This window comes from Spinacia oleracea, chromosome 6 (assembly GCF_020520425.1).
Source record: "Spinacia oleracea cultivar Varoflay chromosome 6, BTI_SOV_V1, whole genome shotgun sequence".
Taxonomy (NCBI): domain Eukaryota; kingdom Viridiplantae; phylum Streptophyta; class Magnoliopsida; order Caryophyllales; family Amaranthaceae; genus Spinacia; species Spinacia oleracea.
This window is the reverse complement of record NC_079492.1, coordinates 144,105,070-144,130,287: the sequence shown is the minus strand read 5'-3', so window position 1 is coordinate 144,130,287 and position 25,218 is coordinate 144,105,070. Positions and strand designations below refer to the sequence as shown.

The 25,218-nt window shown below is 35.9% G+C and overlaps 5 protein-coding genes and 2 long non-coding RNA genes across 7 annotated transcripts; 4 read left to right on the top strand and 3 right to left on the bottom strand.

Annotated features, from left to right (window-relative positions):
- Window positions 1-653: 653 nt before the first annotated feature.
- LOC110786410 (uncharacterized) lies at window positions 654-6,524 on the bottom strand. Its single transcript, XM_021990961.2, has 5 exons — window positions 6,236-6,524; window positions 4,886-5,044; window positions 2,537-2,797; window positions 1,073-1,732; window positions 654-963 (listed from the first exon to the last, which is right to left on the bottom strand). Exons 1-5 carry the CDS (start codon window positions 6,317-6,319, stop codon window positions 874-876), a joined length of 1,254 nt encoding a protein of 417 aa, XP_021846653.2. The 5' UTR covers window positions 6,320-6,524; the 3' UTR covers window positions 654-873.
- A 2,495-nt stretch (window positions 6,525-9,019) lies between these two features.
- LOC130464396 (uncharacterized) lies at window positions 9,020-11,695 on the bottom strand. Its single transcript, XR_008924797.1, has 3 exons — window positions 11,447-11,695; window positions 10,553-10,639; window positions 9,020-9,455 (listed from the first exon to the last, which is right to left on the bottom strand). It is a non-coding gene; the product is annotated as an uncharacterized lncRNA (long non-coding RNA).
- A 1,877-nt stretch (window positions 11,696-13,572) lies between these two features.
- LOC130464217 (putative RING-H2 finger protein ATL21A) lies at window positions 13,573-16,103 on the top strand. Its single transcript, XM_056833681.1, has 2 exons — window positions 13,573-14,353; window positions 15,965-16,103. The coding sequence occupies exons 1-2, from the start codon at window positions 13,573-13,575 to the stop codon at window positions 15,988-15,990; spliced, it is 807 nt and encodes a 268-aa protein (XP_056689659.1). The 3' UTR covers window positions 15,991-16,103.
- Window positions 14,353-23,749, top strand: LOC110786411 (RING-H2 finger protein ATL20-like). The gene is made up of 2 exons (XM_021990963.2): window positions 14,353-16,338; window positions 23,034-23,749. Exons 1-2 carry the CDS (start codon window positions 15,564-15,566, stop codon window positions 23,471-23,473), a joined length of 1,215 nt encoding a protein of 404 aa, XP_021846655.2. The 5' UTR covers window positions 14,353-15,563; the 3' UTR covers window positions 23,474-23,749.
- On the top strand, window positions 16,345-23,027 carry LOC130464218 (uncharacterized). The gene has a single exon (XM_056833682.1). It carries the CDS (start codon window positions 18,607-18,609, stop codon window positions 19,285-19,287), a length of 681 nt encoding a protein of 226 aa, XP_056689660.1. The 5' UTR covers window positions 16,345-18,606; the 3' UTR covers window positions 19,288-23,027.
- Window positions 23,431-24,324, bottom strand: LOC130464219 (uncharacterized). Its single transcript, XR_008924567.1, has 3 exons — window positions 24,140-24,324; window positions 23,712-24,024; window positions 23,431-23,569 (listed from the first exon to the last, which is right to left on the bottom strand). It is a non-coding gene; the product is annotated as an uncharacterized lncRNA (long non-coding RNA).
- On the top strand, window positions 24,313-25,183 carry LOC130459107 (probable non-specific lipid-transfer protein 2). The gene is made up of 2 exons (XM_021990964.2): window positions 24,313-24,928; window positions 25,022-25,183. The coding sequence occupies exons 1-2, from the start codon at window positions 24,564-24,566 to the stop codon at window positions 25,029-25,031; spliced, it is 375 nt and encodes a 124-aa protein (XP_021846656.2). The 5' UTR covers window positions 24,313-24,563; the 3' UTR covers window positions 25,032-25,183.
- Window positions 25,184-25,218: the final 35 nt, after the last annotated feature.

Genomic DNA, 25,218 nt, shown 5'->3' with positions numbered 1-25,218 from the left:
AACACCTGTAGATATTTCTGATCGCAATTTAACACAGAGAGTGACAGGTAAACATTACACACTATAAGCTAACAAGAACACTAACAATTAAGCATCAAATCATGGAAACAAACTGCACATCTTAAGAAAAATCTACACCAAAAATTAATAGTAATCCCAATCAAATCCAGAGGCAAGGTAGAAGAGGCTGTGCACCACTATTGAAGAACAGACATATTCAGCAGCTCAAATTAAAAGTCAACAACAATTGAAGACAAAGCCAAACAAACCATATCACTATCTGTAAGCAAAGAACGTTTAATTGAGGCAACAGATGGATCTCTACAATTGCTAGTAATGCCAAAATCAAGAACTCAAAAGAACACTCATTTTTTGAAAGGTGGTATCTTTTAGCAGTCTTCCTTAAGTAATTCAACTATTCAAGTGTAAAAGTCGTATCGTCGCTCCAGCAATAAATGATTAACTGAAAATTGACCCCAACAACCCCCTTGATCAGTTAGGTCCACAACTGAACTTAGGAGCAAACCGATTTCCACCTAACTTCTTGCTTAAATGTACAGGAAACCTTTGTTTGAAACAAAAGAAATCAGATATGACAACATAGAGACGTTGAAGAGATAATATGGTGGGGTTTGAAGGGGTACGCAACAAAATTGATGACAACCTAAATAGTTCATGAGAAATGCCATACATAAAAATGCCATTACACATAAATGACGATGAATCAAGGTGCAGAGAAACAAAGTAAGCACAAACTGCATCCGAACATTGTCCAAACACCGAGAAAGGTTCAGAGGTCTCACAAGTACACAACTATATAAAACAAGCTAGAGCATAACTTAACATCCAACTTACAGGGATCTACGACACTGCTTACATTTCACGGCGGCGTTTCCTTTTGAGGTTGTCAAATAGTTCATAAATATCAGCAGACGTAACTGCCTGTGATGCATCACGATTTGCCTGAAAAGGGTTTTCAAAATAAAGCAAAAACAAACTCATTATCAACCCTAATATGAGAATCATTATGAAACAAACTGATATTAAAGCAGTAGAAGGGAAATAGGCATACAAAGAAAGCATCCATCTCATCTTTCATTTCCACAATGCCACTCATAATTTCCACTTTTTCTACATGACCAAGGTTATTGAAGGCACCCTCCTGTTTCTGCAGCCTTTCTTCCCTTCTCTGCTGTGCCCTCTTCTCATACTCCGCAATTGAATCATCCTTGTCAATCAGAAAACTGACACGCTTCTGTTTGTAGAAATTAGAACATTTTTCACATCGGCAGAGGGTATCCCTCCAGTTCTTTATAAGGAATATACCCTTTTTCCTTTCCACTGGTGGTGGTGCAGCCCCAATATCAAAACCAAGCTGACAAGAAGTACCCGAGCTTCCATCTTGACTGCATTTATTCAAGCTCAACGCTTTCTCAGGCATTTCTGCTGAAACCAACTTCTCGCTACTAGATATATTCCCAGGCTTAATATCACCACCATCACATGGTTTCAAGTGGTCACAGCTAGTATCCATTATTTTGACAGTGGTGGCACAGGTAGATGAAGTCTCTTCTAGTATTCCTTTCCCTTTTTCATCATTTGCAACCACCTCATGCTTACTAGGAGCAACAAAGATGTTCTGGGGATAAAAGGCTAAGAAAGAACAAGCTGCTGAACATCCTGGGCAAATAAGATCCTCGTATAAAACCTCCCCTTCCTCGTTCACGGGAATCTGAAAGACATAGAGTTGCCTTAAATCATAACAAAATAGCATATAGACACAAGCATAACTCCGCAAAGTCAAAATTGGATAAAAGGGAAATGGACAGAAGAAAAGAAAGATGATTGTTTGCAAGACATGGTGAAAATTTGAAAAAGCACAAAATATGATACAGGGAGCAGGAGTCCTCTTAGAAATTGTCCAATTGGAAAATGAATGAAAAAAGTTCTCTAGGACAATCACAATTACATCATTCAAAGATGACTAAGAAAAGAGCCAGTAGAATAGCATCCAAGGGAGCAGGATATATTGCTTTATTTACATGGATCCGTGCAAGAAATGCTAGGACTTAATAGCATATAGGATTACCAAAACAGACAAAAGAAACCAATGCCAAAGCTACACTGCCAAGAACACAACCCTTGATGAGCCGCAGCTCCATTGTTGAACGTAGACTGACTCACTGACCAGAGCATCAACAGTGCCTTTACGGATAAATCAAACGGATATCATATTGCGCCTCATTTTCATCATTGATTTTTATATGCATTACGAATTTCTTTTTCCTACACTCAAGAAAAGTGGTATTTGAAATTTGGAAAACACTGCTATTTGTTTAGCTATGTAATTTTTGAAGGTATATCTGCAGTAGTGACTAGTGAGCTCCCTCTCCAAGTCGAAGGGACAGAATCAACAAAGTTATTTGTCCAGCTAGACCTTAGAATTTCAAAGCACCACTGTGGTGAAAATAAGAACTAAACAAGTCCTGGAACGGAGCACTGTAACAAATGAAAAGACAAATGCAAAGACGCCAACCTTTTCAGAGGACTCGAGACCAAGATGCTCCCTGTGATACCAATCTTCGCATACACAACACTGTATCATCTCTTCCTCCTCTTCAACACTAGGATCAGGATAAGGGCGATCACAAGTACAGTATGTACCTTTGAAGTTATGGTTATAAGAGTTCTCCGCATTTTCTATGTCCTTACTTGGCTGAAGCTTACAGATGAAGCAGCCAAACTTAGAATTTCCACAATCACACCTAAAGTTTCTCTTGGTCCATAGCTCCACAATCTACAAAAACAACAACCTGTAAGGTTCTTGTGGCTGTCTGTCTTGAAAGGAATATCTCATGAATAGAATATAAACAAGTCAAACGCATGATAAAAACAGTATCCTACGGAGTATTATCAACTTAGATACTTAGCATCCTTAAATCATCTATCTTTCAAATTCCTTCCTAATCTAAGCTCATGAAAGCAGGAAGAAAAAGACAAAAGAAAAGTCAAGATCCATACAGCATAAGCCAGGTCGACTAAATGAGCCATTCACCCTTGACCCAGTCAACTTTACATCATCCATTATAACAAAATAACAGAAACTTGCAGAACCATAAGGTGAAAAAATCAACAATCAAGTCCATCAAAAAACAACAATCAAGTCCATCAAAAAACAACAATAAAAAATAAAGATAAATATCTAGTTCGAAATGTCTAGAGAAACAGCTCCAAAGGCACTTCATATTACCACTAGACTTAAAAAAAATTGCCTAACTCTTAATAGAGCAACATAAATGCAAGTGAAGTGTTAAAGAACTATTCACCAATGGAAAAGAAAAATTCTTGCTTACATCAAAATTTCAAGAAGCAGAATACTAAACATCAGCCATTAGAACAGGCATGAAATATCAGAGAAGGGCATCTCAAATAATCAGGAGTATAGAGAATAATTAGTCAAGGAATGCATATGCAAACAAAATTCAGTTGCATTGTGAGATTGGATAGTCAGAAAAATGGTATCAAGCGTTTACTGAAAAATAAACATGAAGAACACAAAAGGCAAGAACTCCATACCAAGCCACCCCCATTCTGCATTCACTTTTGTTTCTATTAAATGACCATCTTAAGAAGCAGTTTTAGTTTACATGATATTCTCCAACTAATGTAGACATTATAAATTTGATTTATTGCGTCATTCGCCCATAACTGATAAATAAAATGAAATCAAGCCAGTGAAGAACTGAAGATATTTGGTGGGAACTTTTCAGCGACTCGTCGTGTTAGGACAAGCCGAAATTCTGAATTTAATTGTTCAATATAACTAAAAAATATTTCATTTATGCCAGTTGGGCTCTTAAGCACATGTGCAAGGCTAGAGACAACCTGACACATCACTTAGGTAATGCTTGGTTAAATCAAAGTAAGTTCGCAGTTGCTCAAATATACTCTAAACTAGTTGAGCTGAGTCAGAATCTGCATTGGTGTAAGCTAGTGCGGAATCATTATAATAATCCTAAACACAGATTTGTGGCGTGGCTGATAATGCACGAGAGGCTGCAAACTAGGTGCAGACTTCACAAGATAGGAGTCTACCAGAGTGATCGTTGTGTTATTTGCGATCATAGTTCTGAATCCCACAAGCACTTGTTCTTTGAATGCCATTACAGTTTCCAGTGTATAGAGCTGAATAAAGAGTGGCTTGGTATAAGGGCACTTACCACAGAGTTCCCCAAACTGTTGTCTTGGGCTAACAGAAATTATATAAGGGCCCACGATTTAGACAGCAGATTATTGTTTCTGCTGTTGTGGCTACAGGTTACATGATCTGGAAGGAGAGGAATAATGTTCTTTGGAACTCCAAAATAACAGGAGTGTATAAAACAGTGCAGGAGATCAAGTTTTGCGTGAAGGAAAGAGTGAAGAATTTGCTGAAGAAGAAGGTCACTCGATCAGATTTGGACTGGTTGCAGTCCCTGTAATTGCCTAATTGGTGCTTACATGTTGTTTGGCTTTTGTGCTTGTGTTTAAGTTGTTGTTTTAGGAAGCTGGGTAGAGTCTTGTCTCTACTTCTTTCCTTTTTTGTATACTTTCAGTTGGGTCAAGTAATAAAATTTCTCTTACTTACCAAAAACAAAAAATCATTCACGAAATCCCATGATTTCGAGTGTGAATTAGCAATGCAAATAAATGTATGCCAAATTGTAAAGTTTGGGTCTCTGGGATGTGAAAACTTAAGAGCCGTATAAAATACAAGTATACTACTACCTTTTATATAGCCTTGCATTGACTTTTAACTTTCTTCACACCAATTTGAGACAGATAGGGCAACCAAAAATCAGGGAGAAAGATCCTCCTCTATCGTTCTAAGCAGAATAAACGTTACCTCGTGTCCTTCATGGCAAGAAAGGCTACATGCAGTGCAAAATCCAGCATTTCCTTCAGGAGTGCATGTCAAACATGAAAATATGGCTTGCCTTTTCAAATAACCTTTCGAGTATGTACACTCATCTCCATCATCACCACCCAAGACCATTTCAGCTTCCTGTAACACAACAATGTTGTTATATAGGATCAAGGAAATACAACTACTCTTTGCAGACAATTTTAAGTTTGTACTATACGGACAACCATTGTCATGCCATGAACGTCTAATGAGAAGAAGCAGTGGATGTAAACTAATAACTTATACAGCCAGTTAGCACAATTACATAGGACAACTAACAGATGCATACAAACGGGTATTGACAAGTGACAACCACTGAAGTTGATGTTGCTAAACATTAATTAATTCATAGAACCCTAAAAAAGACGCTAAACATTTAACCTAACAGCCCAACCATTAGAATTGATATTGAATCCCGCTCACTCGCTCAGCTGCAGCCTGCAGCATACATATACAGAAGATCGCCGGCAGTAAGCGGGAAGAAAGTGGCAACAATGAGTAAATGAGGTGGAAAACCGAAGGAATCAGATGCTAACAACCATTCAAATTTACACTTAACAAGCACAAGGCTAGTAGAATGTTTACTGATTATGCAACAATTCTTGTAGTTTCTCAGAGGAGCCATGTATTGTTACAATATCATATCATTACTCGAATGCCTATATCAAGCCTTCAGCTTAGGAGGGTTCAAATGTACATAGCCTTTCTCATGTTAAAGGCCTGAAAGCAAAAAGAGTTAAAGACTCATTAAGTCCTACCCAACAAAATTATACACGGCAATGAGTTAATCGGACTATAGTCAAGTACCTATCCCCATGTTGCCTCTCTATTGTTTAGAATTTACAATCAATCCATTGAGATATTCCATCCCAAATAAAACCCTCCAGAAGCTTGATTTACAGTTATAATCAATTACAAATCAAAAAAAAAAAGCTTAACCCACTTCAGATGTTAATACTGGCACGGAATTCGCCAAAAGCATTAAGCAACCAATTTTGGCTGCCCAATTAGCTATAGTCTGTAGTAGCACATTGTAAAAGCATAAACAGTCTAGTACAATTTTCATTCTAACAAGACGTTATTGAGGGAAAATACGGAATAATTCGCAAATTCTACATACCGATTAATCATACAAGTGAAAAAAAAATTGAAGCATGCATCAGCAGCTCGGCATAATTATCACTTCCAGCAATCAAAATTAATAACCAAATTAAAACAAGCGATAACAAATCAAACTAAAGAAAAACTCAAAAACCCTAATTAAAATCAGGTAAGTGACGAAAAAAATACCATTTCGCGTTCTTCGATGTCATCCAGGTACTCATTGAGAGTGCAGGTCTCCTTTTCATTATCATCTTCAAACACATCATCCATTGTTTGTGAGAATTTAGAAGGAAAACTGCAAAATTGTATGAGATAAATTAGCGATTAAACCCTAACTTTTAGCAGAACGCTGAAAATTGCATATTTGGGGCACTGAAGTAGTTAGTAAGAGAGAGGGAATGAGTGAGAAGGGGGGTTTGGTTTTGGGCTTTTATATTCGAGTTCATTGATTTTAGGGACTGCTACGATATTTCCCGCCAGATCTTCCTTTTGCTAAGTTATTTGTGGAAGTTGGCAATGTTCATTTATTCCAATCTATGCTCCATTTGTTTTGACGGACAAGTTAAATAATTTATCATGGAAATTAATTTTCAAAGTAAAATTAAATACGTAGTATATAAACTTTTAGGAAACACAGCATAACGGTTAGATCACTTTATGCACTTTAACTAATTAGTTATGCACTTTAACTAATTAGTTAATCATTGAAATCAATTAGTTAAATCTGAAATTCAATTAGTTAAGTAACGAAACCAATAGTTATGCAACCGAACCAATTAGTTAAACAATGAAACTGATTAGTCAAGCAATGAGATCAATTAGTTAAAATTTTATGAGTTTTAGTTAATAATAAGTTTGTTCAAAATTAATAACTATTTGTCTTTATATATTTATTTATTTTTGACGGGTCTTTATACCTTAACTATTTTGTTATTCAATTAATTATGATTTTAGTACTTTAGTTATGTTTTATACTAGGTTAGTTAGTACCAAAAAAATGGTATAACCGTTAGGCAGTCCAACACAAAAGTTTATGAATTAAATAAGAATGTCAATTGCTCAACTTTTAATCACAAACCTCCAAAACTCCATCCTTACAATTACATGCAATCCCTTTTAATCTGCATATAATTTTTTATTTTTCCTTCAAAAAAAAAAAAGAAATACTTACCCTACTACGGAGTAACTTCTCAAAATAACAAAATAAAACATTCCTAAAAATAACTAACTAACTAACCTACTAACTTCTCACGTAACCACCCAATCATACACCCAATATATAACAATCAATCTCGTGCATTAACATGGGTACATTCTAGTTTTCAAATTAGTAAAATAGTTTATTTTTTTTTTTTTTACAAAGAAAGATATATTGAAAAAGAAAATAGAAGTGGAAAAGAGAAAACGAAATATAAAAGTTTGTTTAATGAACAATTATTCTAAAAAGGAATGTTTTCACTTGGAAAAATTATTTTTCAACAACCTTTTAAAAAAATAAGCAAATGAAAATGGAAAGTTATTTTTTGAGAATTTTCGAGAAAAGGATATTCTGTCTAAACAAACGGAAATTAAGTTTCAATTAACCTTTTGTTAGGTAGGTAAAGGGAATGACCTGCGGAATTGGTATTTATGGTACATCATTCAGTCTAGTCCAACTTTCCATGTCATGCTTTATTAGAGTAAAAGGCAAAAAGAAAAGTAAACGATCAACCTTAAATCCTTAACAATAGAACGCGGTTTGATTTCATAACCTCGAAATGAGGCCAGATCTTTATTGAGGAAGAGTTTATTTTAAATTTGTAATCGGGAGTGTCTCTCTCCTCGATCTCAGGGCTTTCGCCTAGGGGTGTTCATCGGTCTAAATCGGTCCAGATAAGAGACTGAAATTTTTATAATTCAAGACTTAGAGATCGGGCCTGAAATGCATGGACCCCACAAAAAACATGTTCCAAACTAATTTTTCTTCAATCAATACCTAACAAATATGTGAATCAGTGAATGCATTAAGTATACCTTCAATTTATTAATACAATTACTCCTTCCGTCCCTTAATACTCGCACCGCTTTCCTTTTTGGGTCGTCCCTTAATACTTGCACTGCTTCTATAAATGAAAATTTCTACCAATATTATACTCCGTATTATTTTTCACACTTACTTAATTACTAACCCCACCTACACCCCTATTCCCTACAAAAAATCATTTAAAAATTCACACCCCCACTCACCACTCTCCACCTCTTACCAATTTCCCACTAACTATATTAAAAAAAATACCCCACTATCAACTAACACCTATTAAATTAATAAGTCAATTTAAATGTCTTAAACTCCACACCGGTCAAACTGGTGCGAGTATTAAGGGACGGAGGGGGTATACATAAAGATGGTTGTGGGCCGGGCCAGGCCGTGCTTCGTGGCGAGCCCACGGGTCGTGGGCCTAACCGTGCCAGGCCCACGCCAGGCCCACGTTGTTTCGTGTCGTGCCGGGCCGAAAAGTTAAAAATAAGGCCCAGGCCCGGCCCAAGCCCACGTGCTTTCGTGTCATGCCTAAGGCTAATTTGACTAAATTTAACGTACTTTGTCGTGTCGGGTCGAGTCGTGTCGTGCCTTGTCGTGCTTTTTCCAAAGAAGTAAGGCCCAGGCCCGACCCACAGCCCACGACTTCGTGCCCGTGCCGGGCCGTGCTTTTTGCGTGCTCGTGTCGGGCCGTGCTTTTTTCGTGTCGGGTCGGGTTGGGCATCGGGTCGGCCCGGCCCACGGCCATCTTTAGGTATACAATGACTTTTCCATCATCTACTATACACTTAAACTACAATAGCATTTCTTATGTTTACTTTTTTTTTTTTTTGCCTTGGGACGCGCGCGATCAAGACACAGCCCAAATTTTTGGCTGCATAGCTATGCATGCAATTCTACATGCATATGAGCTTCAATGCTTCGTTTTAGTAGTTTCAGCCTTCTTTTTTTAGTGCATTATTATGTTTCCTTTATTTTAAAAAAAGAAAATTAAATTTTTTATTACACATGTTTTCCAGAAAAAAAAACATCTCATTATTTTAGTAAGCTGGAAGCACACATAAGGAACAAAAAAATGGACATTTAAAGTAATTTAATGAACATTCATGTTCAGAAAATGAACATGACATTTATTTTCTATCTCCATCCTCTATTTTAGTGGTTGTTGCCTCTTCTCTTTCTAGGCTTCTAATTTTTCAGCTTCCTTCCTTTCGGCTTCCACTTTTTTCGCCACAACGATCTCTATTCTCTTTCTTTTTCTTACTTATTTGTAGATTCTTTTTTGGTTGCTCCTGCCTTCAATTCTTACAGCCTCTCTTAATACCATATCTTCCATTTCTAAATCAGCCTTCTTCTTTTGTTGTCGCATTCTTATTGAACTTTTTCTTCCTGCAGGAAAATCATAATGTTTTTAATTGAACATTATTCTGTATAAGTTGAACATAAGACTTGAGAAACTGAACATCACGCAAAAGTGTTCTTATTTATGAAAATATCATAGTTTAATTAATAAGTTGAATTTAATTGAACATGAGACTTGAGAAACTGAACATCACACAAAAGTGTTCTTATTTCTGAACATCATCTTTTATAAATTAAATTTTATATTTTATAAGTTGAACATGAAAAATTATAAACTGAACATGACAATATTTAGACAACGCCACTTTTTATATTTTAGTAAAGAATAACAAACATCTTCTTTTTACTGTTGCTGCTTGCATTTTAGTTGAACATGACTCTGTACATAATTCTTTATAAATTGAACATGAGACTTGAGAAACTGAATTGAACATCACACAAAAGTTTGAATATATATTAGTTTTATAAGTTAAATTTAGCTGAACATAATTTTGTATAAATTGAACGTAAGACTTGAAAAACTGAACATCACACGAAAGAGTTGAACATATCATAGTTTTATAGGTTGAATTTAGTTGAACATGATAAATTATAAACTAAATGGGGATCACTTTTTAGTGTCATATTCATCTTACGAGGAAACACCCAAAAACAAAGTATCCTTACACTCATCCACTACCTTACACAAAATTCTCAGTGTATATTATCAAAGAAAACGCCATCAACAATTTTATAACTCCTGAAATTTCAATTCCAATACAAATCACATTAATTTCTTTAATAGGTTGAACTTAGTTGAACACGGTTCTTTATAAGTTGAACATGAGACTTGAAAAACTGAACATCATGCAAAAGTGTTCTTATTTATAAACATATCATAGTTTAATAAGTTGAATTTAGTAGAATAAAATTCTTTATAAGTTGAACATGAGACTTGAGAAACTGAATATATTGTTATTATTAATTTCATCAACAATATTAATTTGAACATCTACGGTTACAATTTGAACATGACAAATTTTATACAACACCACTTCAGATCATTAAAAATAATGAACATCTACTTATAAAATCTGAACATGATTAAATTTCAAAGACACAGCAGGAACATTTGACATATATACCTTTACAACTTACACACAGAAGCTAGATTACTTTCGTAGAGTTCATCATTTCCAAGGCCTTTAACTGTCGGCTAACTATTTTTAGGTCTGCATTTCAAGAGGAAAGTAAGTAAGCTAATCGTATTCACAAAAAAAGTGAACCAATATTAGTAAACTAATCGTATTTAACATATACGTAGTATTAGTTTTATATGTTAAATTTAGTTGGACATGATTTTGTACATAATTCTTTATAAGTTATATAAGTTAAATTTAGTTGGACATAATTTTTTATAAGTTGAACATGAGACTTGAGAAAATGAACATCACACAAAAGTGTTATTATTTGTGAACATCGTCTTGTATAAGTTGAACATGATAAATTATAAACTGAACATAACAAATTCAGAATTAATATTCAGAAATAACTAACACAACCACCAAGAACGACAATCCTAACCAAAATATACTAACAACAACAACATTATCAAGCTACCATGTGTAGTTCATTCTACAATTCTGAACATCGAACTTTATAAATTAAACATGCAAGGTGATAGATCTTAAAGGCTGAAACACTAAAATTCACTGGAATTGAAGAATGAAACTAACAAAATCCAAATAATAAAATTAATCTACAGAAATCAGAAATTCCTATTATAATTTTTGCTGAAACTGAAATTTAATCAATCAAAGAAAATAAGTTAAAAAGTAGAATCGAAACATTAAAAATTATACCAGTTTACCGCAACTAATTGAACTACTCCATCTAAAGGAATCAAAAAAAACATTCAGATCTAAATACAAATGGGCGAAATAACTAATTTCGAACTAATATATTTTGGATATTAACACTTAAACGCAATTAAACTAAAGAAAAACACAAACAAAAATGAAAATGAAAAGAAATAATACCAGGTTTCTTTGGCGTTAGCGACGACGTTCGGAGAAGCGTTCGTCGATGTTCGGAGAAGGCGTTAGCGTCGGTGGCGGAGAAGGCGGTGGCGCGGTTGTTTGGTCGTAGCTAGAGAAAATCGACGGCGACGACGAAAAGTGGAGGGGAGGAGGCTGGATTGTTTGGGAGGAGAGAGACGGAGTGACATCAATGGAGGAGAGAGAGTGAGAGGTTTTTGATGATTCAGAAAATGGTGAGAGGTTAGAGGAGAGAGAAAATGGGTATTTTATATAGAATAGGCATGTAATTTTTTTTCCAGAAACACGATCGCTTAATTGCATATACACGCATAGATGGGTGCATACTGCATAGCTATCTATATATTAATTATTACAAGACACAGTATAGTGAAAGACTAAATGGTACTCCGTAAAAAGAGATTAGCTATGGATCACCAAGTAACTAAATAAATGGGCTTCACCGTCACAAATCATGCCTTATCTAAATAGCCCAAATCCTTTTACTGAACCTTAATCCATTAAATAAATGACAATTGATTGAAATAGACATATTGGAGTACATATAAGACCAAATTGTTTGTTTTTGTATTTCATTATGTATTAATGACAATCGATTAACAGGAGGTCAGCAATAAACTTGACCATGACAATTTTTTTTAACACCTAAATTTAACAAGATTTTATAAATCATACTAGATTAGGTCCCGTGCAACGTACGGTTATTACTAAAATATTTTATTATTTCAATAGTATCTAAATAAAAGACTTGTGATATAAGGAAAACGTGAAAGTAAAAAGAATATATGCAAAAGTATGAACTTATAGTGTATAAAATAAGCTAAATATGCATATTAGTACAATACGGAGTACAAAGTTAAAGATTATATAGTTGTATACTTACCACTTATTATTATTTTAATTAACATCCATATATACTCACTGTGTATTGTTATTAGACTAACATTAGAAATCAATTCTTCAATATTATATAAATTAATTTAAAAGTTATAACAATACATAAATAAAATCAAATTGTAAAGGAGAAAATTATATTGATTCATCTTTCCTCCAATAATATATCATGTACTACGTAGTTACATTTGTGGTTGTGAGAAATAATTCCCCTGATTTTCATTGATTGTGTATTGTCAGTATATATACAAACTACCTGTTGTACAATAGCGTGATATGAGGCTATTAATTAGGAATCTAATTAATACATAATATTTACAAAATAACTGCATATTCTATCACACCCCCGCAGTCGAAGTGGGAGATTGTCGTACGCTAAGACTGTCCGGAAAATCATTAAAAGGTACACGTGGAAGACCTTTTGTAAAAATATCACCAATCTGGTGGCGGGATGGTACATGAAGGACATCAACATATATACAAACTATCTGTTGTACAATAGCGTGATATGAGGCTATTAATTAGGAATCTAATTAATACATAATATTTACAAAATAACTGCATATTCTATCGATGGTAATTCAATTATATTTTATTTCATTTTTATCTTAGTTTCCTAAAAAAATGCAAAGTAAAATCTTTTAAAAAAGTTAAAAAAAAAAAAAATTGGCGGGAAAAAATCGCACCAGGTAGTGACATGTGTCATTCCTGGTGTCTCTTTTAGTACTACGTATATAGTAATAGATAAGATGTCCAGAGACAACGTGTGATTTACAGGGGCGGATCTTTGTTGTGGCTAGAAAATTTTTAGTCACGCCCCCCCAAAAAAAAATTTGTGTATAATTGTATAATTACATAGTACATTGCTTAAATTTTTTCTACCGACCCCCTCATAAAACCGTTCAAGGTCTGCCACTGCGTGTGAATGATATAATAAAAATGGATACTTTAAATATAATATGAGCACAAGAATACGAAAAATTTAAATAAACGTATTGAGACGGGGCTATTGGACTAATGCTTGTCCAAGAAAACGACTTGTAAATTGACTAATCACCATTAACAAAATAAACCAAAACTACTACCACCAATTAATAACCAAAATCCCACAACTCAATCTCACTTCCCTTGCGCCAAAAATCAAAAAATTAGCAGACATACGATCATATAGTTCCTGTTCCAAGTGAGGTTGTAAACGCCCCACCAATTCCAATATGAATAAATTTCCGTTAATTTTCTCTCTCCTCACCCTCAACCTCCTCTTCTCACAACACCTTTTAGCATCTAATGAACTCTGTTCTCCCTTCTCTTGCAACCAACACAGATATGATCCGATCCAATTCCCATTTTGGGTACCCAAAAACCAAACCTCTAGGTGCGGGTACCCCGGGTTCGACGTCTCTTGTAACTCATACGGTCAAACACTCATTCCTCTCAACTCCGGCCACGGTCACCTGATTATTGAGGGTATGTCATACCCAGACCAACTACTCTGGGTATCCGACCCGAAAAAATGCATCCCTAAACGGGTCCTTGACTTCACCCATACGTGGCCTGCCCTTTTAAGGTTCGGACCTCTGGAATCAACTTACACTTACCTTAATTGCTCAGGAACGAAGCTAGACCCGAGCGTGCTTCCCATGGGTACTTCAGTAATTTCGTGTATGAGTGGCAGCAATCATACAGTAGTGGCCGCGTTCGATCATGAGGCGGAGACGAAGATGTTGGAGAGAGGAGGGGAAAGGAAGTGTGAGGTGATCGAGAGAGTAAACGCTGCGTTTTGGTGGCCGGAGATGCGGTACGGGTATGAGTACAGACACGGGGATGAGTACCGGCACGGGTATTACCCGATTGATGATTTGAGTAATGTGTTTGTGCAATTGGGTTGGGATATTCCGAGTTGCGGGGATTGTATACTTCGTGGCGGGTCTTGTGGGTTGGTGGGTGATTCGGGCATTGAAGTTGCTTGCTATATTCCTGCGTCATCTTCTTCCGGTGAGTGTCACTCTTTTTCCTTGTTTGTTTTTATTCAGCTATCTGAAATTGCTACCTGATACACGTCTCATGTTTATCATATTTCTCATGTTTCGGAGTACATGTTTATTGACACAAGAGGTTAAGGAAGATGAGTTGATTTCTTGTAATAATAATAATAGTGGTGGATGTTTAATTATTTATTAGAAATGTTTGGCACTGGGTAAATAATTTATTGTGAAAAAATATACTGACTGTGAGGATATGTGGGTTCAACGGAAAAAATAATAAACTTACGCGCGGAGTAGGGACCTTGAATGTAATATTTTAATGTAGAAGTTAACAAAATATGAAAATATAACTCGCTAAAAAGTAGGCCGGAAATAGTATATGAAACTGTTTAAAAAGGATGGAGTAAATTTTAAGGACGCCATTTATTTTTGGTTCCGGTCTTTTGGGTCAGTTTTAATGTTTAATACGGAGTAGTTCAATACTTCGTGTACTAATAAGGGTATTATAGGGCTATAAAGAAGTTTGATTTTTATTGCGAAATTTATAGAATGATCAATTTATTCTAGGATCAACTTTATATACGAAGTAAGTCGTAGCCTACGATTATGAAACAAATGGAGGAAGTATTTAGTACTATTCCGTGATAGTGTTGTGGAACCACAAAATTTCAGACTTTTGGTAGCCCTATAAGAATGTTGTATCTTTGAATTGTTGTGGTACATTGTGAAGAAGTCGAGGGGCAAACAATAACTTTCTTTGAATGCGTTCTACTCCTATTCACCTGATGTTCAATTTTTTTTCTTCTGATCTTCTATTATCTGAACTTCTCATAACTCGTTTTACTTATAAATTGCATTTGAATAGCCATGTTATTTTATGAACTTATATTATCTGAACTTAATTGATCTTATTTTTTCCGAAATAAGTGGTAAAAAGGAGAATATAATAGTGCTTTGATGTACATCAAGTTGAAAACTCAAATAAACGTATTGAGAGGGGACTAATGCTTGTCCAAGAAAAGGACTTGCACATTGACTAATCACCTTTGACAAAATAAACCAAAACTACCAATAATATAACCAAAATTCCATAACCCAATCTCACTTCCCTTGCCCCAAAAATCCACAATTTTGAGTTCAGAACTCAATAATGCAAAGATAGGATCCTATATAACTGATCGTGTTCAAATAAGGTCGTATAATTAGACACGATTTCAATAATGAATAGATTAGCGTTAATTTTCTCTATCATCACCCTCAACCTCAACCTCCTCTTCCCACAACACCTACTAACAGTTGCAGAACTCTGTTCTCCCTTCTCTTGCAACCACCACGCAAATGACCCGATCCAATTCCCATTTTCGGTACCCGAAAATCAAACCACCAGGTGCGGGTTCCCCGGGTTTGACCTCTCTTGCAACTCCGACGGTCAGACCCTCTTTCCTCTTGGTGAAGCCGGTCACCTTATTGTTGGGGAAATTTCATACATGGACCAAATCCTTTTAGTATCCGACCCGAATCAATGTATCCCTAAACGGGTCATTGAATTAAACCATAGGTGGCCTTCCTCCTTCAGGTTCTACCCTTACGAATCACCTTACACTTTCCTTAACTGCTCCAGAACGAATGGAACGACGCTGGAAATGAGCATGCTTCCTGGGGATACTTCAATAGTTTCGTGTATGAGTGGCGGGAATTACACGGTGGTGGCGGCGTTCGATAGCACCGCCGAGGAGAAGATGTTGGAGAGAGGAAGGGAGTGGAAGTGTGAGATGATCGAGAGGGTAAACGTTGCGTTTTGGGGGCCTGGGATGCAGTACGAGTACGATTACGATAGGCATGGGTATTATCCCATGGATTTGAGTAATGTGTTTGTGCAACTGGGTTGGGATATTCCGGGTTGTGGTGATTGTATGGTTCGTGGTGGGTCTTGTGGGTTGGTGGGTGATTCGGGCCTCGAAGTTGCTTGCTACATTCCTGCCTCTTCTTCTTCCGGTGAGTGTCACTCTTTTTCCTTGTTTGTTTTTACTGCATTTGATCGATTTTTGTGAGAGTTTTTTTTTTGTTTGTTTAAAATGGGAGTTTATTCAAGCGTCTTGAGTAAATACCCTGTATTACTACAAGTAATTAAATACTCTCTCTCTCTCTTCTTTCATACTCGCACTATTTTGACTTTTTGCACTATTATCATAATTCACTTTAACCCGATTTTATTTTTAGTGTATGAAAATAAATGTTAGTATATAATATATTGTTAGTTTCATCTTAATATATATTTTCAAAAGATTAATATTTTTATAAGTTTTTATAATATGTAGTTAAAGATATTGATGGTCAAAGTTGTATATTGACAAGTGTGTCCAGTCAAAACGGTGCGAGTTTTCATTAATAGACGGTGCGAGTAACTATTAAGAGATTGTCCCAATATATTTTTAAATCTGTTCTTTTAACTTTTTTCAATGCCATGTCTAATGTTCCAATACTTCGTACTAATAAGGGTATTGTTTAGGATTATAAGGAAGTTCGATTGTTAAACTTGTGAAATTTATGAAATGACCACTATTCTAGATCAACTTAATATAAATCGTAGCATCCTAGCATGTGATTATGAAACTAATAGAGGAAGAACTAATTACTACTCAATTACTCACGTACTCCCTAAGGGAGTGTTTGGTAAGTTCACTGGAAATGGAATGGAAAGGATTTTGATAAGAAGGGGAAATGGTAATAAAAAATGTTACCTTAAATGATTGTTTGGTATTATAATGGAATGGAAACAATTATAATACATTCCCTTTCTTTTTGTTTGGAATGATTAGTAAAGGAATGGAAAGGAAACACTACTTTCATTTATTATGCATATTTCTTTCAATTGAAAAAAAAGGAAAAAGAAAAATGAAAACATTGGTACTGTTAATCACAAGATTCCTCCACTTACAATTCTCTCTCATCCATTTCACACGTCTCTCTCCTCTAACTACAAGCAAACTCTTTTTTATTTTTATTTTCTCTTCAATTAATTCTGTCTTTTTCGTCTTCTTTGATCTTTTTCTTTTTTCTTTTATTCATCATCAAAATGACAAAATCATCAGACCATCAAAACTCAAAATCATTACAGCAGATCATCAAAAACAGATCATGGCTCACGAAGTCATCAGCTATTACCATCATCCATCATCACAACCGTTAATCATCATCATCCACCATCAACATCAAATCGCGACCATCAATCGTCATGTTCAATCATCATGAAAACAAACAGATCAATCTCAAATAACCCAGAAATCCGTTGATGTTAATGATGATGTTGGTGGATGATGATGATCAAATGCTGCAACCCTTGAACCGTTTCAATTGATCATGATGTTGATGGTGGATGATGATGATCAAAGGTTGATGATAAATGGTCATGAAGATAGATGAATGACAGGTTGATGAGTGTTTGAGCCAATGGAGACGGTTTTTGTTTCCTTGGGTTTTTGAGCAGAAACAAAATGGGGGGATGTGTTACCGTCAAGAAACGGTAATTGTTACTTCCCATCACTGACCAAACAAAAAGTAACGACAATTGTTACTCGTTTCCGTTTCTTGCGCTAAAAAATGTCATACCAAACACCCCCTAAATCCGTAATAGGAGTAAAGTGGTGTAGATTGTGGAACCACAAAAATAGTGGCTATATAACTATATAGTGGTTTCAGTAGCAATAGGTGGAACGGAATAGTCTATCAATGTGTTATATCTTTGAATTATTGCGGTACATTGCGAAGGACTATGAGAGTATGAGGGGTAAACAATATGAAGTAACTTTTTTGGAGTGCGTTCTATTCACCTACCTTCATTTATTTTTTCTAAACTTATCTTATCTGAACTTCTTTAAGTTCATCAAACTCATTTTAGTTATAAGTTGTATTTAGGTAACCTTATTTTTTCCGAAACTTATATTATCTGAATTTAGTAGAACTTTTTTTCCCTGAAATGAGATGAACAAAACGATAGTTGAAACATGAGTACAAGATGTTGAAAACTCGAATAAACGTATTGAGATGGGACTAATGCTTATCCAAGAAAATGACTTGTACATAGACTAATCACCCTTGACAAAATACACCAAAACTACTACCACCAATTAGATAACCAGAATTCCATAACCCAATCTCACTTCCTTGCGCAATTTTTGAGTTCAGAACTCAGAATGCATAAGGTACAACCCTATAGAACCGATTTTGTGCAAATAAGGTAGTAAAAGTAGACAAAATTTCAATATGCATGGAATTCCGTTACTTTTCTCTATCCTCACCCTCAACCTCCTCTTCACACAACACCTACAAGCAGTTGAACTCTGTTCTCCCTTCTATTGCAACCAAAACGTAAATGACCCGATCCAATTCCCATTTTGGGTACCCGAAAACCAAACCGCCAGGTGCGGGTTCCCCTGGTTTGGCCTCACTTGCAACTCCGACGGTCAGACACTCTTTCCTCTAGGTGACGCCGGTCACCTTATTGTTGGGGAAATATCATACCTGGACCAAATCCTCTTGTTATCCGACCCGAATCGCTGCATCCCTAAACGGGTCCTTGAATTAAACCATAGGTGGCCAGACTCTTTCAGGTTCTACCCTTACGGATCACCTTACACTTTCCTTAACTGCTCTAGAACGAATGGGACGACGCTGGACATGAGCATGTTTCCCGGGGATACTTCAGTAGTTTCGTGTATGAGTGGCGGGAATTACACGGTGGTGGCCGCGTTCGGTCGCGCGGCCGAGGAGAAGATGTTGGAGAGAGAAGGGGAGTGGAAATGTGAGATGATCGACAGGGTAAACGCTGCGTTTTGGTGGCCTGAGAAGCAATACGGGTACGGGTACGATTATAGGAACGGGTATTATCCCATGGATTTGAGTAATGTGTATCTGCAAGGATCGAACACCAGACCTCTTTGTTAAAAGTTCAACGTCCAACCATCTTAACCAACCTACAACTTGTGTTATATATTCTATATAAATATTTATGATCTTTTTACAATAAACAACAAATTGAATAGAAGTGAATGCAAAAAAGGGAATGATTATTCAATTTATAAATGTACAATTATTACTTTTCTAGATTAAGCCTAAAAAAAAAAAACTCAGGGTAATAGAACGTAATAACGAGTAAGTGGTTGAATATTTATAGAACATATTACATGCATTCGGGGTAATAAAGCGTGGAGTTTCAGCTTGGAAGGTTATTAATCGGCAACTAATCTTGTGTGTAACCCCATAATTCTATGACGACCTATCATATACATGGACACATATTTACAACAAATAAATCTGAATAAAAGTCAAAATCCGGGGCAACGCCCGGGACACACTAATTTTATCTGAAATAAATCAAACAGAACAAAACCTTGGAGAGGGACCAATTATTACAATGTTTTAAACCAAAAAGTGGTTGGTTGTGGTGGTTTCCGTATCATCTTGATTCTTTATTTTAGTCTTTTAGAATTAGTGCTATCAAAGTATCAATAGGTGGAACAGAATAGCATATAAGGGCACTTTATCTTTAAATTGTTGTGGCATTAACTAGACGAACGTGTAAACCTAAAAAAGTTGCTATACATGCCCACTTTGCGACATTAACTTAGCTCGAGACTCGAGTCGGAATCCAGAGGGTTCAATGTTCATACTAACTTTCAGATGGTTTTTTACTGTTTGATATGAGGAATAGGGCCGGGAGTAGGGATCTCTTAATTAGTCTTACAGTCTTATTCGAGATCTTGAGCAATTGGGTTCATGTTAGCTAAAAAAATACTCACTCCGTCTCTTAATACTTACTCCGTCCCTTAATACTCAACCTGTTTTGACCGGACACGCTTGCTAATGCGCAAGTTTGACCATCAATTTCTTTAACTACATATTATAAAAACTTATAAAAATATAAATATTTTGAAAATATATATTAAGATGAAGCCAACAATATATTATGCTAACATTTGTTTTCATATACTATAAATAAAATAGGGTCAAAGTAAATTATGTGAATAGTGCAAAAAGTCAAATCAGGTCGAGTATTAAGGGACAGAGATAGTATTTCACTAACACCACAAATTGTTTGACCAGACTCTAGCAAGCTAGACCGATCACCCCATTCAAGTACTTATGGACCGTTTCTTTATATTATTCCCTTTGTTCCCAAATAAACTGTATACCTTCTAGGTCAATAAAAAAGCCATTTCTTTATGAGCTTGCAAGTCAAAGTGACTTCATTTAGGGGGTGGAGTATAAACTATGCTTTGTCCAAGTTAACGGGCTAGCTTTGACTCTGAAGTTACGTTATGAATAATGATCATTATATGTTAGTGAAAACTTTAGAATGATAATTATTTAGTGATTGTTTGATTAGCGTGATACTGAATAAAAAGTGAAAATTCCTAGAAAGTGCGAGAGTGTAGACTGCTAAGACTGTAGAGTTGTTTTGGTTGGTGAAATCATGTGAAATTCCACTTATCATACGTAGTCGTAGGAAATATGTATGTTTCTGTTCACATGAATACATGATGCATAGAGCAATACCAACTCTCATGTTGTTTTCAAAAGTCATCTACAATCTTCCGGGTTTCTTTAAAAAACAGCAACGAACTCTTTGAATATGAAAAACAAAGACTAAAAGTCAAATTTTTATGGTGGTGTTGTCAATTTTGGCGTTTGCAATGGGCCATTTTCCCTAATTGGCGTTTGCCAAAATACAAATTTGTTTTTAACTCTTACTCTGTAAGTCTGTAGACTCTAGTATTACGATTGTTAAAAATGGCTAAATCATTTATCCAAATCAGGAAAAAGTAGTTTATGTATTTCCATTAGGTGTTTCGTGTGAAATTGATATGTTTTGATATTGCGAATCTTTCTAAAACGAAGTTAAGTTTTCATACATGCTACTTCTACGTAGTACATACTCTTCTACTTCTACGTAGTACATACTCTGTGGCTGATTTTTTTTTTTTTGGATGTTTCACAATGCTGGATCATTTTCCTTTATAGTAACTTTTTTGGGAAAAATGTCGTAATTACCCTTTCTTCCCCGTTTATAAAACATTTTTTCTTTTTAACATTTCCCCCTCTCTAATCACATGGGCAAAACTATGCAACTTCAATCACCTACCCACTTTATTGGTTATTGTGCAAAAAGAAACTACGCAAATATGGTAAAATAAAGGTCATATTAATTTCAGATTGTGAATGAGTATAGTGACATGGCCTTGATTATAGAAATTCATTGTTAGGTTAGCAACCTTTAAATTTTGAAACAAAAAAGGAATATGAACTTATCTTGGTAGGTTTTGAGATGTGGACATGTCAACTAATGTGCTCTAGTAAAATGAGTTTCACTTCACTTGTATGTCACGGTAGGTCGGCTGAGGAGGTTTTCTTTCTGTATTAAACGTTTTAATTGGTGTCATTTTGCTTTCTTATGTGTCATGAACTCATGACTCACTGAAATTGACATCTACTTCTTGGCTCTTACCATGTATGGAGTATAGAAATGAGTATCTATGGAGTACAAGTGTAAAACTCTTAATTAGAAACTCATTGCTCCTTTTAAGTGTACGCTTATGTTGAGGGTCGAAAGCTATGTGAGGATGTGTACGCAGTACGCTTCTTATAGTGTCCATGTTGAAGTCGAAACATATGCGATGTCCCCTTACATGCTTGTTATAGGCATTGATTTTGCCACTCCAAAAGTTGGTTTCGTCACTCTTGTGACTACTTGTGACTTGTGAGAGTCAAATTTTGTGCGATACTCACAAGCCACAACGGCCCGGCCCACCAGACATACCAAAATAAATGACTGTAAAAATCAGATTCTTCTGCGTGGGGAACTGATTTTGGCACACCTTTATGTCAGGACAACACAATTTCACGTGCTTTCAAAGTAGGTGTGCCAAAATCACTTTTTAGTGTGCCGAAACCCCTCTGTGTGCCTGTCTCTTTTCTAGTTTTCTTACATTACATGTCTTTTTACACAACTCACACCCATTACGCATTTTTTGACCTTTTAGAGTTGTAAATTTGTAGGGTAGTAATGGTAGCCAAAGGTCATGGAGAGGGGTCAATTCTAGACAAGCCTTTTGGATTTTTGGATTGTGGATGTAGGGCATTGGGCTTTATAAGTTAGTACCTCTTTCTAATTTAGGAAAGTCCAGGGTCCCGGACTTGTGCCCTGATGTGAGACTATTACCTGTAACTTACCATGTACTCTGTCCGTTCCAAAACAAACTTCATACTTGGGAACGACACGTTACACATGTAGACTAGTTAGTTGCTAAGTGAGGAGTAAAAAAATTGGAGTGTGTAGAAACAAGCTATATTACCTGGACTCCGATATCCATATCGGATACGGGTAAGTGTCCAAGTGTCCGACACGACTATTTTGTGAAAAAATTGCATGATTTTGGTCCAATATGAAGTGTCGCAGTGTTCATACCCATATCTAAGTGTCGAGAATCTGACACGGACGTGGGTATTTGTGGTGAAATAAGAGTCCGAGTAACATAGGAAACCGGGGGAAAAAGTGTTGTGTACAAGTTTGAAGCTGTTTCCGGGGGCACAGTTTCTGTTACAACAATAATTCTACTAACTGAGATAACTCAATAATTAAAGCCTCAAGAACTATGCTCTTAACTCTTAACCATTCATTTACATGTTTTCAGGCTTGCCAAAAAGCGCCAAATACGGCCTAATACTAGGAGCAGGAATACCAGGACTTGTATGCATTGTTGGTTTAACATTCTACACCAGCAGCAGGGTCAGTGCTCGTCGTAATCAGACTCGTCGTTACACAAACACTGAATCCTCACCTTCAATATTCCCTCAACCAATTATCCTAACATTAGGCCTCGATCTTCCCACCATAGAATCATACCCAAAAACCATACTAGGAGAAAGTAAACGACTCCCAAAACCCAGTGATAACATCTGCCCTATATGCTTGTCAGAGTATCAGCCTAAAGAGGCTTTGAGGTCTATACCAGAATGTAATCACTACTTCCATGCTGACTGTATTGATGAATGGCTTAGAATGAATGCTACTTGCCCTCTTTGTAGGAACTCGCCTCAATCATCCTCTGGGGTTGCTGGTAGTGGTCGCTAGAGCATTCAATCTGGTCCGTCCTTTAAAATCTCTTTATCTTGTTGTCTGAATCATGGTTATTGATTAATTGTTGCTTGTATATACCATAGTTTTCCTCTGAATTAGGAAGAAAAAAAGAAAGAAAAAAGAGTTATTGAGCATCTTTGTGCAGTAAAATTTTGGGAGTTGTTATACAGACACAAATTGTATTCATCAGATTACAACACTGCTATTCAAAGCAGTTATACTTATTGTTTACCTCGATCTGTCAATGTACCTTTCAGTCCTTAACTGTGATCTTTCTTATTAGCTCGTTAATCGTTATAGTTCAAAGGTTCATCAGTTCCCTTCCCCTCAGAAAACAAAAACAAAGGAAAAATAATCAAATTCAATACACTGACAAGCAAGAAATGATGTCTTCGACTCTTTTTATCATCTTAAGTACCAGTGTCGGACCTTCAAACTTTGACAAGGCTAATGCGTACCTAATACTTCAAGTTTCACTCCTACGCCTCAAATTTTCCTCAGCACATATTCTTATTGCTTATTAGATCAGACCAGAAAAATCAGACCTAGACCACAAAAAGCAAAAAACACTAACACAAAACATTTAGAACAGACTAGACCAGATCAGACCAGAAACTAGAAAAGTCAGACCTGACCAGGTGGAAAAGAACAAAGATTTACCCGTGTGGCCGTGTCTCAAAAACATAAGGTCCATAGCTAGCATGTAGCAGGTTTTCTTAGTACATCAACCAAAAAGTCCTTCTATACCCCAAATTTCCCCTTTATTTGGGTTCTGTTAGTGTAACTCTTAGGCTGCCTCTGCATTTTATTACTCTGTTTGCAGTTTTCTGTTCCCTTAACCCCTGCTCTTCTTCTCCAGTATTTTAAACACTTATACTCAACTGATAACCAGACTTAAAATGTGTGAACCAGTAAAACACCGAAAAACAATGGCTTAAGAAACCTAACAAATCCCCTTAAATCATGAAGTCATGTAATCTACATGCTTCCAATCAGTAAATCAGGGAATTACCTTGTATATTTAAACCCTTAAACACACACTTAACTATCAAACATCAGAGTTAAAATTCTGAAACACACAAAAATGAGTCACCTTATCATCATATTCCTAGCTCTTCTCTTAATGCTTTCCTACAACTCTGTGATAAGCCAAGAACAAACGGGAGGAGATACACTTCCGTGTAATGAGGTGATTAACGAGCTATCACCGTGTTTATCTTACCTTAATAAGCAATATTCATCTCCCTCGAGTTTTTGCTGTCAAGGTGCTAACTATGTTTGGAAGCAATATGGGAAGAAGAAGAAACAAAGACGAGGAGTCTGCGAGTGTCTCGAGTCTGTACTGCCACTCATAGGTCAGATTGATGGTTCAGTCATCTCTGCTATACCTCAACAGTGTGGGTTGAAGATCAAAATTCCTCCTATCAATGGAGACTTCAATTGTTCTATGTAAGATTCTTACTCACTTCTTAAGTCTTTTTTTTTTCCTGTCCGAATGAGCCATAGGGGCAATACTTACTCTAGCTGCATGTGATTGTGCAGGATACATTGATCGAGAATAGACGAAAAATAATGATGTCTATAATAAAATTGTGATCTTTAGTCATATAGATTGGAAATTTTCAATCCTTCTATGAAACTTTAAACTTGTAAGTGACAACATCAAAATTTGATACAATTATAGAATGACATTTCATCCGTTCACTTTTAGTTTCAACATTTTAACTTTTATGTTTGCC